Here is a 24,960-nt window from a genome sequence, read left to right as displayed (position 1 = left end):
TGGACAGGCATCTATGAGTGACCCAGTTTCAGACGCTTTGTTCGGGGAAACCGCCTGCATCAGTTTTGTAGGCTACCTTTATTCAAAGAGGTCAGTTAAATTATTTATAATGAAACTATTTATATGTCAATATTTTATATATAAGTGAACTTTAGTGATTTTATCACACCACACATATTGTGTCGGTAATGAGGCGCATGAGCAGATACTTCAAGCGTGAGTTCGACTGGCACAAAAAAACTCGTCCACTGGAATTAGACTACTGTAGTCAGTGGCAGCGTGAATTATACCGAAACTCCACTTCCTTAGTGGACGCCTGATACTGGCTCTCATTACCAATGAGACGCATTTAACTGTTTTGGCATCTTGTTGGAGCTGGATAAGAAATGACGGGTCCCTAGCGACGCAAAGGGTGGCCTGAATCTCAACAAAAGAGGAATAACAACTGAAGACAACATCCGAAGTTGGCATGAAGCATCGCGCTTCGTAACGCGTTCAGTCTAAGGAGATTTATGTCCAGGATAATTGCTCAGATTCTTCAAAATATCTCCCGTATGACTGTATCTTAAATAGAAGATCCACCTGGTTCAGTTAAAGTGTTTTGGAAGACCGTTTGTGTCATGATGAACTCCAGGCGCACGTTGTTTTCAGCAGGTTGGGAGTCGGTGGTGCTGTCCAGCGTCCTGCTTCTCCTCATCACTCCTTTGTGTGTTAATGGTGAGTATATATTTGAGTTATTATACAATCTTTCTAAATGCCTGCCTTTCCCACTTTTAACAGGGATCTTCTTTGTAGTTTGTTTCTGTTAGAGCTTTTTAAGAGAAATAACATAAACTGTGCCAATTTGAAACAAAAATGTAATAAACTTTATTTGATTCACTCGGATCAAGCGATAAATGGGTCTCTAAAATGTCACCAAACCAGTGTTTGCATGTAAATTAAATTTAAATGATAAATGGTTAGCACAATTACTTAAGAAAGCTCGAGTCGTTTAGGAATTTCAGAACTATTTATGTTTTTAAAATGTACGCAACTGAGAGAAAATGTAGCTACTAAGCGCAGCCTCGTATCTTTTTTGTTCATCTTATTGGCATTTTTATAAATATTACAATTTAATTTAATAATTAATCTAGTTATTCATTGGACCAAAGAATAAAACGTATTATTTATGTATAATAGAATACTGCCATATAAAAATTTTACTTTTGCTTGCTACATATATATATTTCTCTCTTAAACACAGCTGTATTTGATGCTTTATTTCTAAATATAAGTTTAAGTTTACCAAATGCACACATTTATAGAGTGGGGGTGACCTTTTATCCACTGACAATATTTTGGTCCTTTAAAATAATTTGTTGCTGAGCGACAGCACAATAGCTCAATTGTGCATGAGTGCCAAATTGTCACATTGGCGTGGTTGACCTGCATCACACTACAGATGCCTCGGCCTAACTAATGTAAAAAAAGGAAAGTATCATTTGCATAAGGAGCTTTAAATGGTTGCACTTAGCTGAACCTCTGACCTCTTGGCCAACTTCCCAAAGTCCATGTATAGCATCACTGTCTCTTCAAAGACATGCATCTTTCATCAAAACAGGATGTTAAGCAAGCATGCTCCGATGATAAAATTGACCTAAGCACTCATAATGGCCTTATAAAAAGCAATTCAAACCTTTTATTATAATCAAGCCATTTAACAAATCCAGATGCTCTTGTATTTCATTTGCTTTTGTAGCTGCTGCAGTCAGTCCAGAGCTCTGTTCAGTCATGCTGATCTGTTGTCCCTCTAATTGAAATTCTTTGTTAGACATGAATGGTGACTGAGGGTGTATGTATGTGGGAATGGGAACATGTAAATGGTGCAGTTGCTCTGACATGTTGCTGGAATTATTCATTAACACACTTCCTGGTAAACAGTGATTGACAGTATTGACTGGTAGTAGTCGACTGATATAGATTTTTTTTTTTTTTTTACGGCTGATGCCAATATTAGGGTGGCCGATGAGTATATTTAATTTAAAAAAGATGCATAATATTTGCTGCAAAGAAATTGATTTTTTTACATATTTAAAAAAAAAAATAATTGTAAAATGGATTAATATAATACAAATTTAAACTTGCTAAAGGGTAAATCTGTTTATTTTACAGATTTATTTTTTATCAACTTGATTCTGTAATCGCATTATAATACTTCTCACAGATAAAGTAGCTAAAACATTAATAAAAAGGAAGTAAACACTGTAACCAACAGTGCATTCAGTATAGCAAGTTTGTGCTCAGTCGGAATCATATTTTCACAAATAAAGACCAGGCAAGGTTAATTTTACATTTTACAACCTGGCACTGTCAAAATAAAAGTTGGTTCCGAAACATTGTCTACACAGAAAAAATACATATCGGCTGACACTGATAAGTTAAAAGTGCCAAATGTCAGACAATACAGTATATCGGTCGACCACTTCTTTATAGTCAGCACATTCATAACACTCTTCCTGTGGCACTTATTCCTTAAGAAGAACAATTAATCAGCGCACATCATTAAAGAAAAAGATGTCTTTCGTCTTAATGTATATTTCTCACCTCCGACCATTTGTCAAAGATGCCACTTTTTACAGTCCATCAATTCTCTGTGAATAAAACCAAGTCCTGCCCTCAATATTCCCATGTCACAATTCTTTCAGAAATGTCACACCATTTTATACTGAAGTCAACTTGGATAGTTCAGTCAAATCACTTTTTATAGTTATTCATAAGGCTGAAATGTGTTTTGTTGCCAGTTGTAGCTATAGTGCTGCCTTCTGTATATATTTTGTGTTTCATTTGAGGTTATGCTAAACTAGGGACAATCATTACTGTTATAGAACATGCATTGCTAGTGCCTAGTTGAAATTAGTGGGCATGCTGTGACAAAAGGCTGTTACTCTTCTTTGTTGTTTTTGCCAAGACCAAGCACTCACTTCCTTAACCTTAGGAGAGTGAGAGAGAGAAATAAAAAGGGACAGACAGGATGCATTCACAAAAATGTGCACAGATTTAGTCTTTGAACCATGCAATGACATTATTCTGTCTTGATGTTTATTTTCAACCTCAGATCATTTTTTTTAGTGCTAAACTTGCTTAGATCTTTTCCATGCATGGCACAAGAGAGCCATCTGCCACTGCAGCCTCATAACAGCAGAGACTGTCAATGAGCATTAGCATCAATGAGCTAGTGTTAGCGCCCGCCTAGCTTGCCCGTATGGAGCTCCCAGTGAGGGCCAACTGTGTTTATCCTGCCAGACGCTGACACTAGAGCTGCCTACACTGCTGGAAACTTATGGAACTACATAACCTGTTGGACACTTGCTGATCTTCAGCATCTGTGCAGTAAAGCATTACAGTTGAATTAATCATGTCGTTGATCCAGTTTTGTACTTGTTAAGCTCACTGACTGTGACGAAGACTGTGTTGGACAAGGGGACCAATCTCTTCCAAACATTCGATGTGGTGCACAGACACTGACCATGTTTATGTGCACAAACAATATCCTTGCATCAACAAAAATTGAACATTTTGATTACCAACCAGCAATGTGAATGAATTAACATGATTAAGATAAAATTCTGATTTCTGATTTTTTTTTTTTGTCTCTGCAAGCATTATTTGGAAAATATGTCGGTTAAATGTGCATGTCCAAATGAAAGTGATTCTGTATTTGTGAAATATTTTAGTTGTGTATTATTGATAACACTTTACAATAAGGTTCAATTTGTTAACAATAGTTAACTACATTAGTTAACACAAACTAACAATGAAAAATACGTCTAAAGCATTTATTAATTGTATTTAATGTTGCTTCCAAAATTTACTAATACGTTGTTAAAATCAAAAGTTGTATCTACTAATGCTATTTAATGGACCTGAGCTAACATGGAGTAAAAATGAACAGCTGTATTTTTATAAACTAATGTTAACAAAGATTAATAAATACTGTAACAAATGTATTGCTCAGTGCTAATGTTAGTTAATGCATTAAATATAGTTAACAAAAGGAACCTTGTAAAGTGTTGCCATAATATGAAATAAAATAATTTAATAGTTTAATAAAATGTAAAATTATTATTTTAGTAAATTATAAAATATTTAGAATGTTATTATGAATAACTAAAATTATTATTTATTAAAAGCAATCATTAATTAGTCTTAGTGCTTAATCACTGAAAGTTACATGTAAAATATGATCAGTATGAAATTAGCATCCACACCAGTAAATGATAACTTTCTGTTTTTTGTAAGCGTGCACTGCATATATGTAATCTGTCGCTTTAAATGCTCAAGCTCTTTAAAGTCAGATGGATTCTGACTGGCTCTGAAATGTTCAACAATATCTTTCTTCTGTGTTGTAGTCATTATAGTTGAGGTGTGGAGTTCACTGTTCTCATAGAATTAGAACAATTAAAACTTTATAGTTCTAATTTTCAACAACTCAGACTCTACTCTTGGATATATATATATTTTTTTTTTACATCTAATAAAATATATATCTTTACATTGTACAGTACACATTTTTTGACTAAATGTTATTGAAATTTTCTTTCCTGGCATACCTCCTCTGTACGTAACTCTGTTGCTGGTATTTTACACAGAGTAGCAAAATAAAACTTCTCTCCTTAGAGCTTAACTTTAAAAAAAAAACCTTGCATTCTTTGAATATCATTAGTAAAAAACACTACAATAAACTCTATAATAAATCTTAAAGCCATACTGTTTATGAATGGTGAAACAAACAATTGGCTTTCCCTCTTAAACCAAGATTAGATTGGATTTTTTTTAAACTGATCTTCTGTAATCTGCACAAATGCTCATTACTGGCTCATGCATATTCCCAAACTAACATTTATATGGTGCATTATCTCAACACACAGAGTGGCTCGAATATTTAATTTGGCTGGCATAACTACTAATGGGTCAGGTTGGGGTGGAACTATTAATCCCACAGATCTGGCCTCTCTATATGTCTGTTTGGCTTGCACTGATACTGCTGTGAACCTACACCCATCCTTGATGCCAAGGACATCCTTGCCAGCTCCCCTGCCAAGCAGCATCACAGTAATATTTATAACAAAGCACATGGGTGGCACCGTGGCAGTGTGGATTTTGTTCTGCAGAGTTTAGAATGACACACTTGCCTTTAGGATACCAAATGATCAAATTTGAAAATAAGGTAAGGTGAGTTAAATGTTAAGCTGGCTCTCACATAAAGAGTATAGACTTCAAATAAATAAATAAATAAATAGTGACAGATCTTTTCTTGTGTATTGCGATGTACATCTGAAATGGATTATCAAAAGAGAAAACCATGTAGAACGGGACTTTTATCCATCAGTTGTTGATTGAATGGAAGCAGATCTGAATGTGAGAATTGTAAGAAAGGGGTGGGGTTTAAGCAGACTTAATGATTGGAGAAGTCCTGCATACATCACCAAAGAGAAGTCATGGAAGTCTGAAGTCTGGCGAAAATCGATTTAAGACATTTTGATTAAAAATGGCAAGATAAAAAACAAAACAAACAAAAAAAAAACAGAGTAAATTGAAACTGTGATGGATGAATTGTTCACAAAGAGGTCAATAATGTGTTTTGAAAATAGATGATTGTCTTTTCATGCTGACTTTAAATATATTGACTATTTTAATCAGGGTACCAATTTTTGGTGAAAAAGAATTTTCTTTTAAACACAAAAGGATATTTAAAATGCCTTTTCTGCACTCAAAGAAAGGCAATAAGGTCTTGGGCTTTAACTTTCATTTTATGGACAAAAAAAAATTAAAAATAAAACTGTTAGCGTTAGCTGCACAAAAGGTTGTGGGTTCGATTCCCGGGCAACACAGGTTAGGTAAAAAATGTTAGCCTGAATGCACTGTAAGTTGCTTTGGATAAAAGTGTCTGCTAAATGCATAAATGTAAATATTTTCTTTTGTTCTCTCTCTATATTTCCTCATTTAAAGCCATTTGTGCCATTTTAATTCTACTGTTAATGCATTTTCTGTGTACATGGACTTTTTCATGAAGCATCTTGACGTTACCTCAAATACTCTCAGATTACAGGTTTGTTTGGGTCATCAGAGATCGAGGGACAAAAAGAAAGTAGGAGGGATAAGTAGTTGACATTTGCAATTTTCCATGCTCTGGAACATGTTTTTTTCCCTCCTCAAGAGTGTTACATAATCAAAAAATGTCAACTAGAGACAGAGGAAGAACATGTGCTGTTTTTTAATGAAGGTGAAGAGAGACAGTGCAGTACTACTTCCCAGTACTATAGCAATAAAGTTTAATGTTTGGTCTTCTTTGATCATCATTTATTAGTTTTCTGATTTGATTCAGAGTTTATGTGATATTGATTGTAAATAGAGGCCATGAGCACAGTGAGAGAATGAAGATGGCAGACACTCTTACAAATGTAAATGTCTCACTGGTGAGGTCATGAGAAAATAGTTCTCTTTTCTATTTCTTTCTCGCTCTCGATCGTCTTACCCCCCTTTTTTCTCACTATCCCCCTCGCTCTTGCAGTCTTGACATGCTTACTAAATAGGGGGCAGAAATCCTTCTCAAAGGTTTTGGCACTGGTCTTCAAATGGGTGGAAAGAGAAACACACTCTCACTGTCAAATTTTATCATCTTCACTCCATTATAGCAAGTGTTTTGTGTTATTTTTCTTTCAACAACACTCTTTCCCTCAACCTCTCTTTTCTGTCTGCTGACCCCTTTGCAAGGAGTTATGTTAATCAAAACTGTTTTCCTCTTGTATCCTCTCCCCTGCTCTGTCTCGGAAGGGTGACTGTGTTTTATTCAGACATCAGTCCAGCACTGAGCTTTTAAATATTTCCAAATAAAAGTAAAGGATCCAAAAATGAACATGCTTCCCCGACTTCTATACCTTTTCCAATTCAAGAATTCAATTTAAAACACTGCAGCTATGTAAAGAGGAAGGGGGTAGATCACTACCATGTTTTTCAGACTATTTCAAAGCTGCCCAGCTAAGATCTTTAGCATGCTGTTGTAATCCAGAATATATAGCAAAGTGGAAGGATTTGGAGATCTCTCAGCTTGTTATACCACTGCAATCAGTACTTGGTAGCAAAATCTTATATGAACAATATTCTAAATCTTTAAATCAGTGGACTAAAGTTCCCTTCAGAATCTGGTTTAAAGAGTGCAAATCAACATTACTTGTAAGACAATCTAGGCTTCTAAAATGGGTTGCTTTCTGGACATTTCTGAAACATATGATCTGGAAAAAATAGATTTTTTTTCAGGTACCTACAAGTTAGAACTTATTTTAATAAAGAGATAAGACACATGGAGAAGCATGACACCAATTTACTTGATCTGTTCATTGATATTTATAAAAATAAAGACAAAAGGAAACTTGTCTCAAAACTATATCTAGCTATTCAGTCCATTAAGAAACATTCAACAGATAAGGTTAGATTAAAATGGGAGAAAGAATCCGGTCTAAACATCTAAGGGGGAGACTGGCTGAATATTTGTTCTGTACAGGCTACTTCTACCAGCTTGTGTATATGTGGAGAGAATTCTGCTGGCGAAATATTATTAGATACTTTGCAACCCCCAAGTTAAAATCTATTCAGATTGGCGAGAATGGAAGTGGTCTGTGTTGGAGGAAATGTGGGGAACAGTTGGCAGGTCATTTTCATGTATTCTGGAACTGCCCAGCCATTCAGTCATATTGACAGGAGGTAAGTAATACATATAATTTTTGGTGAGGGAATTGATTATTCTTTTTCTACAATTTATCTGGGCAATTTAGCAGCTCCTTTGATGAAGAAAGATAAATACAAAAATTTTAAAAAATGTTAAAGATATTATTAGCAGCCAGCAAGAAAGCTGTAACAAGAAAGTGGCTACAATAAGAACATCCGATAAAGACTGAATGGCTGGACATTGTAAACAGTGTCCAAAATATGGAGAGGATGACATTCGCATTAAGGATGGATAAATATTTACAGTATTGGGAAAACAGTATTGTGTTTATGATTCTGACACAGTTGTTGTCTGCTGTATCATCTGAGATATACCTCCATCAATATGTTTATGTAAGAATGTATAGGTGACCAAATGACTGTTCTGTTGTTTAGATGTGATTCTATGTTGTTGTTGTTGTTTTCTTTTTTTCTTCTTTTTTCTCTAAAAGATAAAAAATAAAAAGAGAGTGACAAAAATAAAAGTAAAGGATCCAACTCTTGAACATCACGTGAGGTATGCAAGAAATGATTTATGCAGACGCTGCCAGCTCCGTTAGCCTCCCTGGGGGGATTGTGTAAATAAATGAATGGGAGACAGAGAGGAATTGAATCAAGTGGAGAGGACAGAAGAGTCTCTGTTTTACATGGCTTTTGAGATGTTCCAAAATGGCAGCCCCTTTACATTGCTTCTTGGCAATGGTGTGTGTGAGTGAGTGTCTTTCAGGGGTTCATGTGTGACTTGGATTTAATTTACAATGAAGAGGAATTAAACCAAGAATGTCCATGGAAACGGAATTCCACACTGTCAGTCAAATATGTAAAGTAGATTGCTAAAAGTCAATCAGTGAAATTTGACTAAATATTCCTCAGATCTGCTTTTTATAATGGTTTTAATTCAAATGATCAAACAGAATTGTCATTTATTTGTCAAGTGTGTTTGTATTTGAGATGGATTGCATTAGATTGATTACAGCATCAGTAAAGGACAATCAGTTAGGTCAGTGAGATTTTCCAGTGCTGAAGAGGAATTCCCTGTTGTGTGTTTATCATTGTGCATTAAAGTTTACCCATCCAGACTGACCAATGCAAGTCTCAACCTACAGCCCTTAATCCTAATCTGAATCCCAATTTTCACACATGCTCAGTAATTTACATTAGTAAATCAGAATTGCTAATCCAGCTAACACAGGCTGCTTTGGAAAGAAATCTGGGGCCTCGCGCACAGCAGTGTATAATTAAGCAGATTTGTCCGGGTTTGTGATGCATATATGTGATGAGTATATATTTTGTCCTTTGTTCTCTCTCTGCATGACTGTGGAGTTGCTGAGTATGCAGAATGGTAGTGAGTGCTTGTGAAGGTGCTTATACAGGAAAATAATAATAATGAAAATATATATAAATATGCAACTTTTTTTTTTTTTTCAAAAAATTGTCAATTTGTGACTAACTTTATTATTATTATTTGTTTGTTTGTTTTCCAGGCAGTTCATTTATCTCCAACTCTACTGGGACTAACTCCTCAGACCTGAATGGGATGGGGCTTAAGCTTGCACTTCCTGGTGAGATCACACCTATTGCCAGGGCCCACGTTCACTCTCGGAAACCACGAGCTGGAGCTGGAGAAACCTCAACCAGTGCTGTGACGGACAGCAGTGTTGATTCAGCCGAAAGGGAACACATCATTGATTTGATGATAGATGGCATGGCTGCCCGGCTGCCCACGCTGGCTGAACCCCGAACACGTGGCCTGTCCCAGCTAGACTTTAACGAGGAGAGAATTGAGGACAGCGCTCCACGCTGGAAGAGCGAGAGACTACAAGTGGATGGGACGTTTTTAGATCCGGTCACAAGTCCTTCTCCTGAGTCCACCCCTTCCCAACCAGATGAAGTTATCGCGGTGAATTTTTACAATCCTTCTTACCAACAGCATGTTCTTGATCCTCCTGCTTGGGTTCAGGAGCTCCAGGGTGGAGATATAACATCCAGGACACTTTCTGGTTTTTATGATTATCTGTCACCTGACTATTCACCCACTGAAGTTTATCTAGAGGAGAGCCAACCGTTGCCACCTGACATGGAAGATGAAAATGTTCCTCTCATAGCCAGGACAGTTCCCTCCAACACTAGAGTTCTTACACCTGGTGATGGATCTGTAGAATCTTCACCTGGAGCATCGGATGTGCTCAACTCTGGTTGTCTCTATGGTTTTGTGCGTTACAATGGTACATGTGTCTCATCGTGCGCCATCTTCCCCAGTTACTGCTTCAATGGAGGACAGTGTTATGTGGTAGACGGTATTGGTGCTTTTTGCCGGTAAGATGCACACATTCATGTGTTAAGGCCCATTCACACCAAGAACAATAACTATATTAAGTATATAAGCATCCTCAACAATGCACAACAATGTTCTGTTTTTGTAAGCGTGCAGTATAGTTATGTCTTCTACTACATTAAACGCTTGATCTCTTTAATGTTGGGTGGATTCTAATTAACTGGAAACAAATGCCCTGAAAATTATTCTAATGATATTGTTTCTCTGTGTTTTTATTATAATTGTGGTATGGACTTCCCTATTCTCTTAGAATTAGAACGATTATTAAAATTTTACAGTTATCATCCTTGGTGTGAATAGGTCTTAACAATCATAATGCAATCAAAATTTTACTTAAATTGAAGAAAACTTTTCCATGAAATTAATGTGTGTTATGTTAAACAAACTTAATTGAGGTTTTTGTGTTGTGGAAACATAACCGAATTAATAATGAATGCTTTTGAAATGCTGCTTCATGAAGCTTAGAACATTTTTGTTGTGCGTATCAGGCCGAGTCACTCGATTTCAGCTGTTTTGAAACATTTTGTAATTTTGATGGTTGCCACTACAATGCGTTATTCTGCTAAAACCATGAATTAGTGTCAAATATTGTTTTAAGTGATCTCAATTGGTTTTATAATTTATGTTCAGTTTTAAATTAGTCACGTGTGTTTAATGGAAAAATCGTAGAGTGATTGTCTCCAACTGTCCTGAGTAGCCAAGTCCTCTAAAAAACACACAAAACAAGATATACAAATTAATGGAAGAGCACAAGTAATACAGTACACACACTTAATATTGAACATTTATAGATTAAATCTGTTGGTTTGTGAAAGGTGTCATCATGTTTGGGCTGTATTTACATCGTGAAAGGAATGCGTAAAAGACCACCCTGATGTTTCTGCTAGCATCGCCATCTGATCAAACATTCATAATGAGTTTGAAGATGAAACGCAATCCTTCGGTCATGTTTGTGCATCTGTTCATGGTGTGGGATTATGATTTACATTTTCAAGAGGAGCTTAGCGCTGGTCTTTAAAATGTCCCAGAATCAAATGTTGGGATTGAAGATGGATTGAGTCTCAGTTGAAGACATCTCTTGGGAACAGTAGTAAACGGCCTAACATCAATGTTCTTGGAACTTGGCCAAGCTCATGCAAACATGTGGGACTGGGCTAACCAGGTCATGGGAGCATTTTTTACACTGTGCAGCAGTTGCCATAGGGTTTAGGAAAGCTTTTTGGCATTTATTTAAATGCCTAATGTAACACTCTACCATATATAAAACAAATAAGATATATATTCAAAAATATTAAAGGAAAAGATCAGACAGGCCACAGCATTAAGTTCTTCAGCCATGTGTTAGTTGCTGCTGCAAGAACATGAAGGCGCCTTGTTGTAGTTTGGAGAAATGTTTGGTGATGAAACTATGCCAACAGCGCACTTATTCAATTTATTATTTTCCCTCCATCTGTTAGAAATATCAATGATCATTAGCTATTGCCTTAAACATGCTTGATCTAGTATGTGTTGGGCAGAACAAAATGATCCCATTTTTTTTCATTAATGGCCTTCAAAATCCAATTGCTTGGTAATTCATAGTGACAAGGTTTTAAAAATTCCATACCTTACTATTAGGCAGAATTTTAAGTTTCTTAATTGTAATCTGTGCACAATGCCAAAACCATGACATTTGTTTTTAAATACAAAAAACCTTTTTGTAAGAAGTAAAAAAAAAGAGAGAGAGAGAGAAAAAAAACAACAACTGGAAATTCTAACGTATCTCATAAATGCGACATTCATATTACACAGCTGTGGATGTATTTCTTGTCTCACAGTTGCTTTTTTTTCAATATGGAAACTAAGCTCCATATAGTAGCAAAATAGGTTTATATATATATATATATATATATATATATATATATATATATATATATATATACAAGAATTGGACATTGTCAAAAGTGGCAGGAGTGATGAACTGAGAATTAAGATCAAATTTGCAAAGCAACATTAGAATGGAACTGAATACTGTACATAAGCCAAACCACATATATATATATACTGTACATAAGCAAGACCACACACACACACACACACACACACACACATATATATATATATATATATATATATATATATATATATATATAAGAGCTGGACATTGTCAAAAGTGGCAGGAGCGATGAATTGAGAATCAAGATAAAATTTTCAAAGCAACATTAGAATGGAACTGAAACTGAATACTGTACATAAGCCATCATTAAATATAAATACTACTTCAAAACACCAAAGAACTGTAAGTGACTTCTGTAAGTGACACATTTTTAACAAATAATTTTAGTAATGGAGATTAAACAAAATGTTCAGTTGGTTTGTTTAAGAAGTTTGTTCCAGTTTGACACAATAATCAGAAAAATGCTTTAATACTGATATATACCTCATTCTTGAGTTGATATGGGTTGAATTACAGTATACATGATAAGAATGTTCAGCATTTGTCTCACATTCAACTGCTGTTATTTCAGTACCACTCTCTAAAATGATCCATGCCTGTCATTGTGGCTTGGCGGCATATCACTCTATACTAAACCAGCATCCACTACTGCCACAAATCTACTCAGAGACCAGTGCAGACCCTTATTAAACATTTGCTTAAAAGTGATTTGGGTCAGAGCCCAGATCTGTGAATGTGTGTATTTCAGTTTAAGAGCTAAAGACCCTGCCTCAAGCTGGTGCTTTGGGCCAAAATAGTGGGGTTTTAAGAATCTTGTTTGTGTGTAGTGAAGCTTCAGTGCTAGATGATGTGATGTGTTAAGCTGTGTGTTTGAGCGGATGACTACTCGCTCTCCTCTGGATACACCCTTACATCCACAGCTTAAAAGTCAGAATGAAATCAACACAGACCCTTGCTTCCCTGCCTTATTGTAATCGATCAGTGCTCATTATCCCACAGAAAAGTTTGACTCTTTACTGTAGTCAAATATTTCCATTTATTTTAATATCAGTAACGTAATAAAGTAAAATGGATAATTAGGCATTTAAAAATAATGCACTTTACCAGTTTTTTGATTTATTATAACAATATAAACTAAGGGAAAATATGTAAAATAGATATATTTCATTATTAATATGTAGATAAATAATTAGAATTAATATTTTTATTAATTATTTTTATATAAAAAAAACTTATTAGTTTAATTATATTAATTCACTGGTCTGTTTTATTTATTTTATTTTTTAAGAAAAACCACATTTAGCTCAGCTTTATTTCGGTATGCAATAGTATCTTTCAGTCAGGCGCTGGACTTTGCACATGCCGCAGGGCTAACTTCTCGATCACTGAGAGAAGGCTTCGCTGGGTGCTGTCTACATTAATGGGGTCAGTGCTATTAGAAAAGATGAGTTTCCATTTGTAGTGCACATAAAGAGTTAACTATCAGATGAACATATGGTTTGTGAATTTGCTGAATGTGTTTTATGTGTAGCGCAGCTGATGGTCTAAATGGATGGGTAGTTAGTAGAATTGACCTTAAAACTAAGCTTCAAATTGATCTTTTTAGGCTAAATAGTAAACATGGCTTAATTGTATTAATTGGCCTTTCACTCACTACAAAACGTACCCATATGCTGCAGAGTGTAAGTATATGTTTGTGGTTTGTGCTTGACAAGCATCATATGGCGTGTCCATTAGTTTAATGGTATTTGATTTGGCTTCATTTGAAACTATTGTTTTTTGGCTCTACCGACAAAAAAACGTAATTAGAAATACTTTGTCTAAAATGTAAGTCACTCAATATGAACTTTTTTATTGACCTATGGGCTAATATGCATTACATAATATAAAAATAGTAGATCTAGCTTCAATAGGATATTGTGCACCTCAGGCACTATGAAAACACTGGTTAATTAGAGAATTTGTAAATCTGTTTTGGAAGCTGTGAACTGAGCACAGCTCAGGTGCTTTATTCTCTGTGGGAGCGGCACAGATAGAGGAGCACATAAAGTACACGTCCTTGACAGGGCCATCTGTCCAGTCATGCAGCTGTAGGAATAACTTTGCAGTCAAATCATAGTAATGATAAATGTGTCAACAGGCCACACAACACACTATTGTTCTTCTCACGCTTCGTCTCTCCACAGATGTGTTTGTAATGGCCAATTTGTTTGAATGTCTGTAAATAAATACAATTCTGTAAATCAGACTAGTTGCAATTCCATTTAATTTCTATTGCATTTGTAAGTTTTATGGTTATTTCCACAACTCTTGACCAGATTTCCTTCTGTGTTCATATAGCCTGCATTGTCCCAAATCATGCTTATACAACGTGTCATATGAAATATCACAGAAGTGAATTATTATATATACCAGTTTGTATTTTGCTTAACTGCTTCTTTTCTAACACCTCTCTCTGTTGTTTGTAGGTGTAACATTCAGGAATATATCTGGAACAAAGGCTCCAGGTGCGAGTCGGTCATTTCTGACTTCCAAGTGATGTGTATAGCAGTGAGTGGAGCTGCTGTCATGTTGTTACTCCTCTTCATGGTTATAGTCTTTTTCTCCAAGAGGATGCACGTGCTTAAGACTGAAAACAGACGACTTCGCAAGCACAGGTGAAATGCGCATGTAACCACACACTTCTTAGGCCCCATTTACACTGCATGGTTCAAGTGACCCAATTCCGATTTTTTCCTCTCATGTGGCACAGATCGGATATGACCGGTGAACGTGTAAGCAGGAAAAACACTTTTCAAATATTTGTGGAAAGCAAAACACTGTATAATTTTATTTGCATCTGCATCCATTGTATTTTGTGCTGGTTTACTTCCTTTTCCGGGGCAGAACGTCTACGTTTGGTAGTTTCAGCAGTGTATACTGTAAATGCAAAAATCGGATACAGGTCACTTTTAAAAGATGATGTAAGCGGGTTGTCAAAAAAATTGGATATAGTCAGAAAATCGGATTTGGGCATCAAGACCTGCAGTGTAAATGCAGCCTTAGAGTCCTAGTTTTAGATTTGTCTGTATAAATTTTGCTTGATGGAGCTGAATACACTGTAGCACATTCAGGCTGGAGGACAATAAAATGTACAATGTTAACATGGGCTTTGAATACAATGATATCACCCTTCTTTGTTGAAAGTAGGCTAGTCTGACAGTGCAACACAAGAGTGACCTATATATTATGCAGACAAAGGCATTTAAACACAGGCCAAGAGAAGGGTAAGATTGAAAGCAGAGGAGTGGAAGAGTAAGGAGAAAATTTAAAGAGATAAAGGGAAGGGAGTATAGTAATGAAGACAAGATGACAATAGTGAAAATTGTTTATGTTTGAGTTTTAACTGCCCATCAAGACCATCTAATGCAGGTAACATTTGTGTGCTTGTAGCAGAAACAACTTAAGCGTTGAATCCACTGCGTTAAATACTGTACAGCAGAAATATCCAAGCCACTTTCTATTTTCTATGATCCTTTTCTGAAGGGTCCTGTGACACTAAGAAAATGACATTTTATTTTGTTTTATTTACTTTTTTTGTCTTGGTCGCTCTGTTTCTGTCTTTCAGTAAGTTCCGTCCAAAGTCGGAGCAGAATATCGATAACTTCTCGCTGTCCACTGTCGCAGAGGGCTCTCAGGCAAATGTAAGGAATCTCTGTGACACCCCGACTAACCTCCCCCATGCCCGTGCTTTGGCTTACTATGATAACATTATGTGTCAGGTAACTTTTCCTCTCCTCTCTTCCCCTCTGTTTTCCTGTGCATGAGTACTGGAGATATAAAGTGCTCTCTCACTCTCTTGATTTAGGCTGTATGCTTATTGTCTTTCTCCTTTCTTCACTTTCTTTCCACTCTTCATCATTAATTCGAAAAATAGAAATACCATCCTCTTTATCCCCCCACTCTTTCCGTTACCTGTTGTCATTGACTCGCATGTGCCACCTGAGTTCATGTAAAGGACTACAGGCTGTGTGAAGCAATGATGAAACTGCATTATCTTATGTGTTTCCAAACATACTGATCATATTTGGTTGTGGTTGTGTAGAGAGGTTAGGCAGTCAATGCAATGTTTGGCAAACGGTTTTAGTTCTAACTGCTCTTTATATAGGGAACAGTGAATGTAATGCAATATCTGCTGAGGCTGAGGTCTTGATTAATTAAGAGGGAATGATAACAAACTGTTAGAAGTGTGTCAGTAGAGTAATCCTCTCCTGCCACCCCACTCCTTAGAAAACCATGAGCAGATACACATGGGAATATAAACCCAAAGAGGATCCCTGCAGCGAGGTAAGACGTCTCAATCTGACCGCCTCCCAGTACGCTTTGATACCCTGCTGATTCAGATAAAACTCTTTAATCCTGTAGCTTCATTATTACTCACAACTATCACCACTCTCATTGTTGAAATCCATCTTAAGCCTTTACTTCCTAAGAAATGACATAGACAAGCAATAATAGATTTAGCAGTTTTAAATAAACGCTTCCTCATTGCTATTGTGACTTTAGTGTGAGAACTTGATTCCTGCAACTTAACATCTTGCTAGACAACGTAATGTGTCACTGTCAGTTGTTAAACTTCTCACATCATTCAAAGCACTAACAACAAAGCAGCCTTGTAGAAAATTGTGTTGACTTCTGGGTAACATACTCTGTTCTAGGGATGCATGAAATATCAGTACTATAATTTATAGGTGGTATTATTATTGAGATATTATTATTATTTGTATCATGCATTTCCTGTTACATGTAGATTAACTTTGCCATCATCTGAAATACAATTAATCTTGAAGTTAATCTTTAAAAACGGAAATGGAAATGGAAAATATACTCTTTAGAAAATCTCTAATATAATATTTTAATCTCTTTTTTACTGTACGTTATAAGATAAATTGTGAGATAGTCATAATTATGATATTGAGTTGAAATTATGAAAAGTCCTGTGTGATGGATAAATTCATGTGTTTTTAAAATGATTTAAGTTTGTAGTTGGCTTTTTAATTTATTTGTTTATTATTTATTTTAGAGAAAATAGTAAAATGATTGGAATTAAAAGCTGGAAATATTTAACAGCTTATGAAAATTTAACCTAAAATTGATGAATCCCTAATTAATTTTAGTAGTGCACTGTAAAAAAATTCTGTAGTTTTTACAAAATAATTTTGGCAGCTGTAGTTGCCAGGATAATTGTATAAAAAATATATAAAAATTGTAAACACATTTAAGGCCAAAAACTGTAAATTTTACAGTATAAAATTGTAATTTACAAACAAGAAAATTTAAATGTAAACCAGCAAATTTCACAACACACACTGCTGTTAATTTTTTTTTGTACATTTAACATACTGACAACCACCATAATAATGCAGGTGGTAAAAGAGAAAGCCACATGAAGAATCAAAGCTCATCACAAGTATTTTCGCCACAAGTGGAAGTATATTCAAAGTCATTAATGCAAACACAAAACACCATCATGGTAACACACGATACTTAAATAATGCAATAAACTTTTATTAAACAACAGAAGATGTAACACAAAGCGCAAATGCACATAACTGATTATTAACTAATAAAACCTGATTATTTAAACGAAATACTTTCAAATGTGGAGTGTCACGCAGAGAATTCTGGGAATATCAGTTTACAGTTTTTGACTGTAAATTATATATTGATTTGTTATTTTTTACTTAAAACTATACAGTTAACAGCATTTTACTGTAAAATTACATGAAATGTCTGGTTAGATCTTTTACCGTTTTCCCCTGTATATAGTACGGGAACTTACTGTTAACCTATTAACAGTTTTTTTTTTTCCGTAGAATTTTTACAAAATTGAGCACTTAAAATTAAAATTACACTTATTTTTTACAGTGTGATTTACAAAAATAAATGCCTTTGATTATCATGACATCGTCATTAAATGAACTGATGGATGAAACAGGGGAGGAACATTTAAACTTTCTATTTGGGAAAAGATTTTTTCTCTGTGCTCCCATCTGGAGTTCATCTTTCAGAGTAGATTACCATAAATAAATTTTCCACAAACAGACTCCAACCTTTTCCTTCTGTTGAGTGTATAACATTTGATCTTTAATGCAGGACCAAACAGCAGTCTTACTGCTATATTCACCTGTTACCCTGCAGTACCTGGTGAACCTTGAACTTGTCAGATCCTGTTCTCTAGCACTTTGGTTTAGGTCATTTGTTTATTCTGAGGTGAAACTAAAACCTAGTCTAGTTTCTGATGATCTTTTGATTATATGGGGGTTGTATTGCCTGCACAAATGAAATTTGTTCACCTCATTCAACACTGCCGTTCCATTCCCCAAGTGATCTCATAGTGGAAGAGACTCTTTTATGATTAAAAGAGTTTGACAGCTTCACTGTGCAACAGGGAGGAGAAATAGAGCAAGATGCTCTGAGATGAGGCAAGAAATGATGGATGATTGATGACAGACAGACCAGAGACGAAAGAGCTTTGAAAATTGTTTACTTGTGAATTGTAGACTTGTTTTACTGCCTCTGGGAGAATTTATTTGACATTTTTCATCTTCTCCCTCTTGAGAATGAATATTTACACGTCTGATATCCGCAACATTAATAGTCTTGTTTCTTTCCTCCCCATGGCATGTAAAATCACTGCCTTTGTGGTTTCAAAAAGGGATATCACAGGTAGCTTGTTGTTAAAAAAGCTTTGCTTTGCAGCGACTAGCTTTAATGCCTAGCATTAGTAAATAAGACAACATTGTGTTGAAAACACTATTTTAACAAGTATTGCTTAATGCCTTATGTATAAGCAAGGCTTACTGTAAGTGCCATATTATCCAGCTTGTGTAACCTCTGTGCTTATAGTGTGTTGATGTCTCTTGCTAAATAGAAAATAAACTGCTGATACCCCTTGAAATTTCTGGTTGTGGATCAGTTTATGCTTTGAAATTTACCATTTACTCCACTCAGCTGTGAAGTACAAACTGAATTCAGATCCATGCGCTCATCTCATGAACAGTTTTGTTTGTTATGGTCCTCCTGGGCCTTGTTTACAACTGGTTTTAACATCCGGTGATCCGACAAGCAGCTTGAGGTGTAAACTGCATTCAGTGCATCTTGGAAATGCACTCAATCTTCACATATGGAAGGCCATTTCTGCCACATAAAAAAGTCATTATGAGAGAAAATTTTTTTACTGACACTAAGAATCTCATAATTGACTTTTGGCCTTTGATCTCATAATTATGACTTAATTATGAGAGAATTGTGGTGTTAAATATGCTATCTCAGTTAATTTAGTATGTCAGTTTTGACTTTCAAATTGGTAATTAAGATTTGGTATGTCAGTCTTGATATTTGGCATATTTTTAAATCGTTCATAAGCCATAATTATGAATTAAAAATTAAAAACTGACATACTAAATCATTCTTCTGATGGGATGCCAATTTTGACTTTTAATCTCATAATTATGACTTAGTATCTCATAATTCACTTGGTATGTCAGTCTTAACATTTGGCATAATCATTATTGACCAAGACAATTATGAGATCAAAGGTAAAAAAAAACCCTGATATTCTAAGTCAATTAAGAGAACGATGAAATTCTGGCAAAAGTCATATGACAGAAGTCAAAATTATGGCAGTCAAAACTGAGATGGTCAATTATGACATCTCATAATTGGCTTATTTTGACTTTTCATAATTTATTTACCAAAGCATGATTTATTATTATTATTTATTTGTTTGTTTGTTTTTTGGCATGGTAATGGGCTTCCAAACAGACAATTTAAGTCAGAGACTGGCTGGCATAATGCATAATTGCTCTAAAACTAGGGACTCACCTAAATATGGCAATTTTATTATTTACTATCCCTCATGCTATTCCAGATCTCTTTTTGTGTTTACGCTGTTTTTTGAAAACTTTTTTGAAAGCTCCAAAAAGCACTGCAGGTATCAGAAATAGTCCATATGACTGTTATGCACTGATAGCTTTGTGTGTGATTGCATTGGAAATGGTCACCGGAGACACATTTGAGATCTTAATGCCAGGTGTAAAAGGGTGGAGTGGAACATTTTGTCACTTTTTTCCCTTCATTGTCATCTTGTGTGTATGTGTGTTACTCCACAGGATTGCACTTGCAAAGAAGAGCCATGCAAATGTTCCCCTAAAGAGGACGAGTCTTTGAACAACCAGAACTCACTCACGCCAAAACTGGAAAACGAAAAGCCTGCAACAGAAGACAATGCAGAGGAGGTAAAGTCACTGCAGAACGACGTGTAGTAACACCCTTTTGCCACAGGCTAGCGCTGTGACTGTAGCAAGACACATTTTTGAAACCTTAAAATAACTAAAATTCCCTAATTAGTGGACCAAACATGGACTTGGCACTCTTCCTTGCACTCACCTCAGGATGGCTCAGTGTCGGCTTCAAAACAAACAAAGCACTGAACTAGCATGCTAACTTTTGCTTGTACTCCGTCATCACACGGTGGAGTTCCTAACGCCACAGTACCATACCAGCACCTTGGTGTTGCCACATTCACCTTGTCCTCGCTTGCTGTCACTGCTGATGTCATGCTGCATTCTGTTATGTCAAGCTTTTTAATGCTGTGTTCCGCTAAGTCATGCTACGCTGTGAAACACTTCACCCCACAACCCAAAGGTTTAGCCTCCAGGTTTTCAACCTTTGACCTTCAGTCCTCACCGTTGTGTCATCTCTGAACTCCTGTCTGTCCTGCCTTACTCAAGTCAGCATGCATTGGTGTTCTTTAGTACAAAAGAAAACGTCTGTGGGAAATAACGTAGCTATTTAGACTGTGTAAAAAAATTATTCTGAGACTGGTAGATGTTTGTTGACTTAGTGCGTACGTCTAAATATGTACATGTACAAATACTGCTTTGATTAATATTTATTTGCAGTATCATAGTTTTAATGCTCATTGTGTCTTGAAACGAATTGATTTCTAACTATTTTGGTGTATTGAATTTTTTTTGTACTTTTTTTCTTTTCTTTTGCAATTGCGAATAAATAAAGGCAGTTTGTTTGGAATAAAACATTTTACCAGTACACGATTGAGGGCCAGTGTATTCCTGAACTCCACTGCTCCTGTTTTGATTCCTCTTCACTCTTTCACTGCTCCTCCTCTCTTTTGCTTCGCTTCTGTGCATGGCTTCAGCGTTCCTCAGGTACTGCTAACCATACAGGACATTTCTTGTAGGACTAGGTTGACTTTACATATTTGGGTTTGCATAATTTACACAAAACATGAATTTTTTTTGCTGTCCATTCTGGTTGTGAGTTTGCAAAGGGAAATGTAAAAAATGGCCACAAATAAATATATCATAACTAAATGTAGAACGTCACTGTTCGTACGTAACAATTTTCCTCTTTTCAAAATAAATTTTATTTATATTTTTACAATTGCTTATATTTTTACAAAATTGTTATATATGGATAATATTTAATACCATTCAAAAACTTTGGGTATGTTATTTTTTTTTTTTTTTTTGTAAAATTAGCAGGGATGCATTGAATTGGTCAGACGTGACACAGAATTCTACATTTGTTACGTAAAAATTATTTTAAATAAAGGCTGTTCTTTTGAACTTTCTATTCATAAGAGCATTCATAAATTTTTTTTCCATAATATATGCACCACGGCTGTTTTTAGCAGTGATAATAAAAATACATTTCTTGAGCAGCAAATCAGCAAATTAGAATGATTTATGAAGGAGAATGTGATGCTGAAGACTGGAGTAATGGCTGCTGAAAATTCAGCTAAATTAATGTTAGAACGTATTAAAATCGAAAAGAAGCAATTTTAAATTGTTCTAATAATTCACAATATTACTCTTTGTACTATATTTTGGATCAAATAAATGCAGCTTTGTTGAGTTTAAGAGACTTTCAAAAACATTAGAAATCTTACTGATCCCAAACCTTTGAATGTGAATATGGAGGAACTTTAACTTAGCTTTGATGTGCTTAGTTGCTTGTTGAGTCTTGCATCACTCATTGATAGATTTACTCTAGCATAAGAATTCTGTCCATAAACTGCCAAAAATTAGATGAAGCTACAGTAGTACTGAAGTGTCTAGTGCAACACCTGAAGTTTGAAAAGCTGCTTTTCCTGCTTTCAGTAATTCAGCTCAAATTGTGAAACTCGTGTATTAAATAAATTCAATGCACATAGACTGAAGTAGTTTAAGTCTTTGGTTCTTTTAATTGTGATGATTTTGGCTCACATTTAATAAAAACCCACCAATCTCAACAAATTAGAATACCAATTAGAAGACCAATAAAAAAACATTTTTAGTGAATTGTTGGCCTTCTGGAAAGTATGTTCATTTACTGTACATGTACACAATACTTGGTAGGGGCTCCTTTTGCTTTAATTACTGCCTCAATTTGGCGTGGCATGGAGGTGATCAGATTGTGACACTGCTGAGGTGGTATGGAAGCCCAGGTTTCTTTGACAGTGGCCTTCAGCTCATCTGCATTTTTTGGTCTCTTGTTTGTCATTTTCCTCTTGACAATACCCCAAAGATTCTCTGTGGGTTTCAGGTTTGGTGAGTGTGCAACACCAGTCAAGCACACCAACATTATGATCATTTAACCAATTTTTGGTGCTTTTGGCAGTGTTGGCAGGTGCCAAATCCTGCTGGAAAATGAAATCAGCATCTTCAAAAAGCTGGCCAGCAGAAGGAAGCATGAAGTGCTCCAAAATTTCTTGGTAAATGGGTGCAGTGACTTTAGTTTTCAAAAAACACAATGGACCAACACCAGCAGATGACATTGCACCCCAAATCATCACAGACTGTGGAAACTTTAACACTGGACTTCAAGCGACTTGGGCTATGAGCTTCTCCACCCTTCCTCCAGACTCTAGGACCTTGGTCTCCAAATGAAATACAAAACTTGCTCTCATCTGAAAAGAGGACTTTGGACCACTGGACAACAGTCCAGTTCTTCTTCTTCTTAGCCCAGGTAAGACGCCTCTGACGTTGTCTGTGGTTCAGGAGTGGCTTAACAAGAGGAATATGACGACTGTAGCCAAATTCCTCGACACATCTGTGTGTGGTGGCTCTTGATGCCTTGAACCCAGCCTCAGTCCATTCCTTGTGAAGTTCACTCAAATTCTTGAATTGATTTTGCTTGACAATCCTCATAAGGCTGTGGTTCTCTCGGTTGGTTGTGCATCTTTTTCTTCCACTCAACTTTCTGTTGACATGCTTGGATACAACACTCTGTGAACAGCCAGCTTCTTTGGCAATGAATGTTTGTGGCTTACCCTCCTTGTGAAGGGTGTCAATGATTCTCTTCTGGACAACTGTTAGATCAGCAGTCTTCCCTATGATTGTGTAGCCTAATGAACCAAACTGAGAGACCATTTCGAAGGCTCAGGAAACCTTTGGAGGTGTTTTGAGTTGATTAGCTGATTGTCACCATATTCTAATTTGTTGAGATGTGAATTGGTGTGTTTTTGTTAAATGTGAGCCAAAATCATCACAATTAAAAGAACCAAAGACTTAAACTACTTCAGTCTGTGTGCACTGAATTTATTTAATACACGAGTTTCACATTTTGAGTTGAATTACTGAAATAAATGAACTTTTCCACGACATAAACCACGACTTATTTATTGAGATGCACCTGTATACTTGATAATAAGAGATCAATTCCTACAGGCTGATTACTTGCTCATGCTCACCTCATTCACCGCTCATAGCTTGTGCCAGGTTGGTGTCAACACTCAAATCACTCGATAATGTTCACAAAACAGTGACCTAATCGTTTTCTCTATTCACTCTTAATTTAAATGTTTTGGTGCTGGAGTCGTTATCAACAATTCATGCAATGTATATGTTGAATTATTTATAATTTCTTGCCTTTTTTATGAATGGGTTTGTCAATCTGTGTTGTATGTGCTTTTTTTCTTTTTTTTCTGTTTGTGTCGTTATGCTTGTGCACTGTGCCTTTGTGTGTGTGTCCAGGGTGGTGTGACCATCGACTTAGAGTTGCTTCTCCCCGAAGAGGCGAAAATGCTCCCCGAGACAAGCCCCCCACTACACTACAACGTCTTTCTCTACAAGCTCCCCAAATCCCCTAAAAAGTCCCCTGTGCTGCGCCGGCCTCCTGGCAGATCTGTACATGGGAGGCCTCTATCCCAGCTCTGCCCCAGACGCAGCTCCGAACCCAGCTACAGCCCCATTAGCACGCGTTCCCTACCGGGAGTCCTGTCCGGCTCATCCAGCCCTCACCTGGGCACGGCCTACACACCGTAACATGAGTGATGTACAACAAAACAAATGACAAATTTATTCTACATGAGAAATTTAAGACACTGCTTGGTAATGAGTGAAAGTCTTGTGAATGAACAAGACATGAATTGGGATGCAGTTTAAAAGCATTGGCCTTTACCTGAAACAAAATCACTCAGCAGCACAATAAAGGTTAGTAGATGATAAATGGAGATGAATAAGCATTGTTGTGCAACAGGAGTATAAAGGTAAAATAAGTTGAGAAACTGTTAATTTGGTGTTACAGACAAACATGGATGTCACGTGTGTTATGGTGCCATGTTTTATGTTGTATTTTGTCAAACAGCACATTCATATTCATACACATGCATTTACAGAAATGATGGAACCTGTAAACATTCAGGGCAAACAAACAACTTAACTATTATTATTAACAAGGTGCTTTTTGTGTGTTTTTGATGTTAGATTAATACTTTGAGAATAAATAATTTTAGAATTGTTTAGATCTGACATTGTTTATTGTTGGTTCCTTGGACAAAATTTTTTTCATATTTTTTTTAAATGAAAAAAAAAAGTAAGTTAATGTTGATAATTTCTAGGGAAGCGCTGAACCAAAATGTGGGAAGAAGAAGAGGGGAAAAAAAGAAAATCATGGTGGA

General features: G+C 35.9%; 1 protein-coding gene across 5 annotated transcripts; it reads left to right on the top strand.

Moving 5' to 3' along the window:
• Positions 1 to 24,811, top strand: LOC109081849 (chondroitin sulfate proteoglycan 5-like). Of its 5 annotated transcripts, none has more exons than XM_042776542.1 (7): positions 1 to 717; positions 9,228 to 10,059; positions 14,483 to 14,671; positions 15,622 to 15,697; positions 16,284 to 16,340; positions 20,168 to 20,293; positions 24,035 to 24,811. In XM_042776542.1, the coding sequence occupies exons 1-7, from the start codon at positions 621 to 623 to the stop codon at positions 24,323 to 24,325; spliced, it is 1,668 nt and encodes a 555-aa protein (XP_042632476.1). In that variant the 5' UTR covers positions 1 to 620; the 3' UTR covers positions 24,326 to 24,811. The 5 variants fall into 5 exon arrangements, with proteins under 5 accessions (XP_042632476.1, XP_042632474.1, XP_042632475.1 ...); XM_042776540.1 differs by having other exon boundaries at positions 15,622 to 15,775; XM_042776541.1 differs by lacking the exon at positions 16,284 to 16,340 and having other exon boundaries at positions 15,622 to 15,775.
• Positions 24,812 to 24,960: the final 149 nt, after the last annotated feature.

This window comes from Cyprinus carpio, chromosome A19, assembly GCF_018340385.1.
Source record: "Cyprinus carpio isolate SPL01 chromosome A19, ASM1834038v1, whole genome shotgun sequence".
In the NCBI taxonomy this organism is placed as follows: domain Eukaryota; kingdom Metazoa; phylum Chordata; class Actinopteri; order Cypriniformes; family Cyprinidae; genus Cyprinus; species Cyprinus carpio.
The sequence above is the reverse complement of the archived record's forward strand: the minus strand, read 5'-3'. Positions and strand labels throughout refer to the sequence as shown.

Coding starts and splice junctions, on each gene's coding strand:
- LOC109081849 (XM_042776540.1), top strand. CDS start 621: ATGATGAACTCCAGGCGCACGTTGTTTTCAGCAGGTTGGGAGTCGGTG. Junction 16,341..20,167: donor AAGAGGATCCCTGCAGCGAG/GTAAGACGTCTC, acceptor GTTACTCCACAG/GATTGCACTTGCAAAGAAGA. Junction 20,294..24,034: donor CAGAAGACAATGCAGAGGAG/GTAAAGTCACTG, acceptor GTGTGTGTCCAG/GGTGGTGTGACCATCGACTT.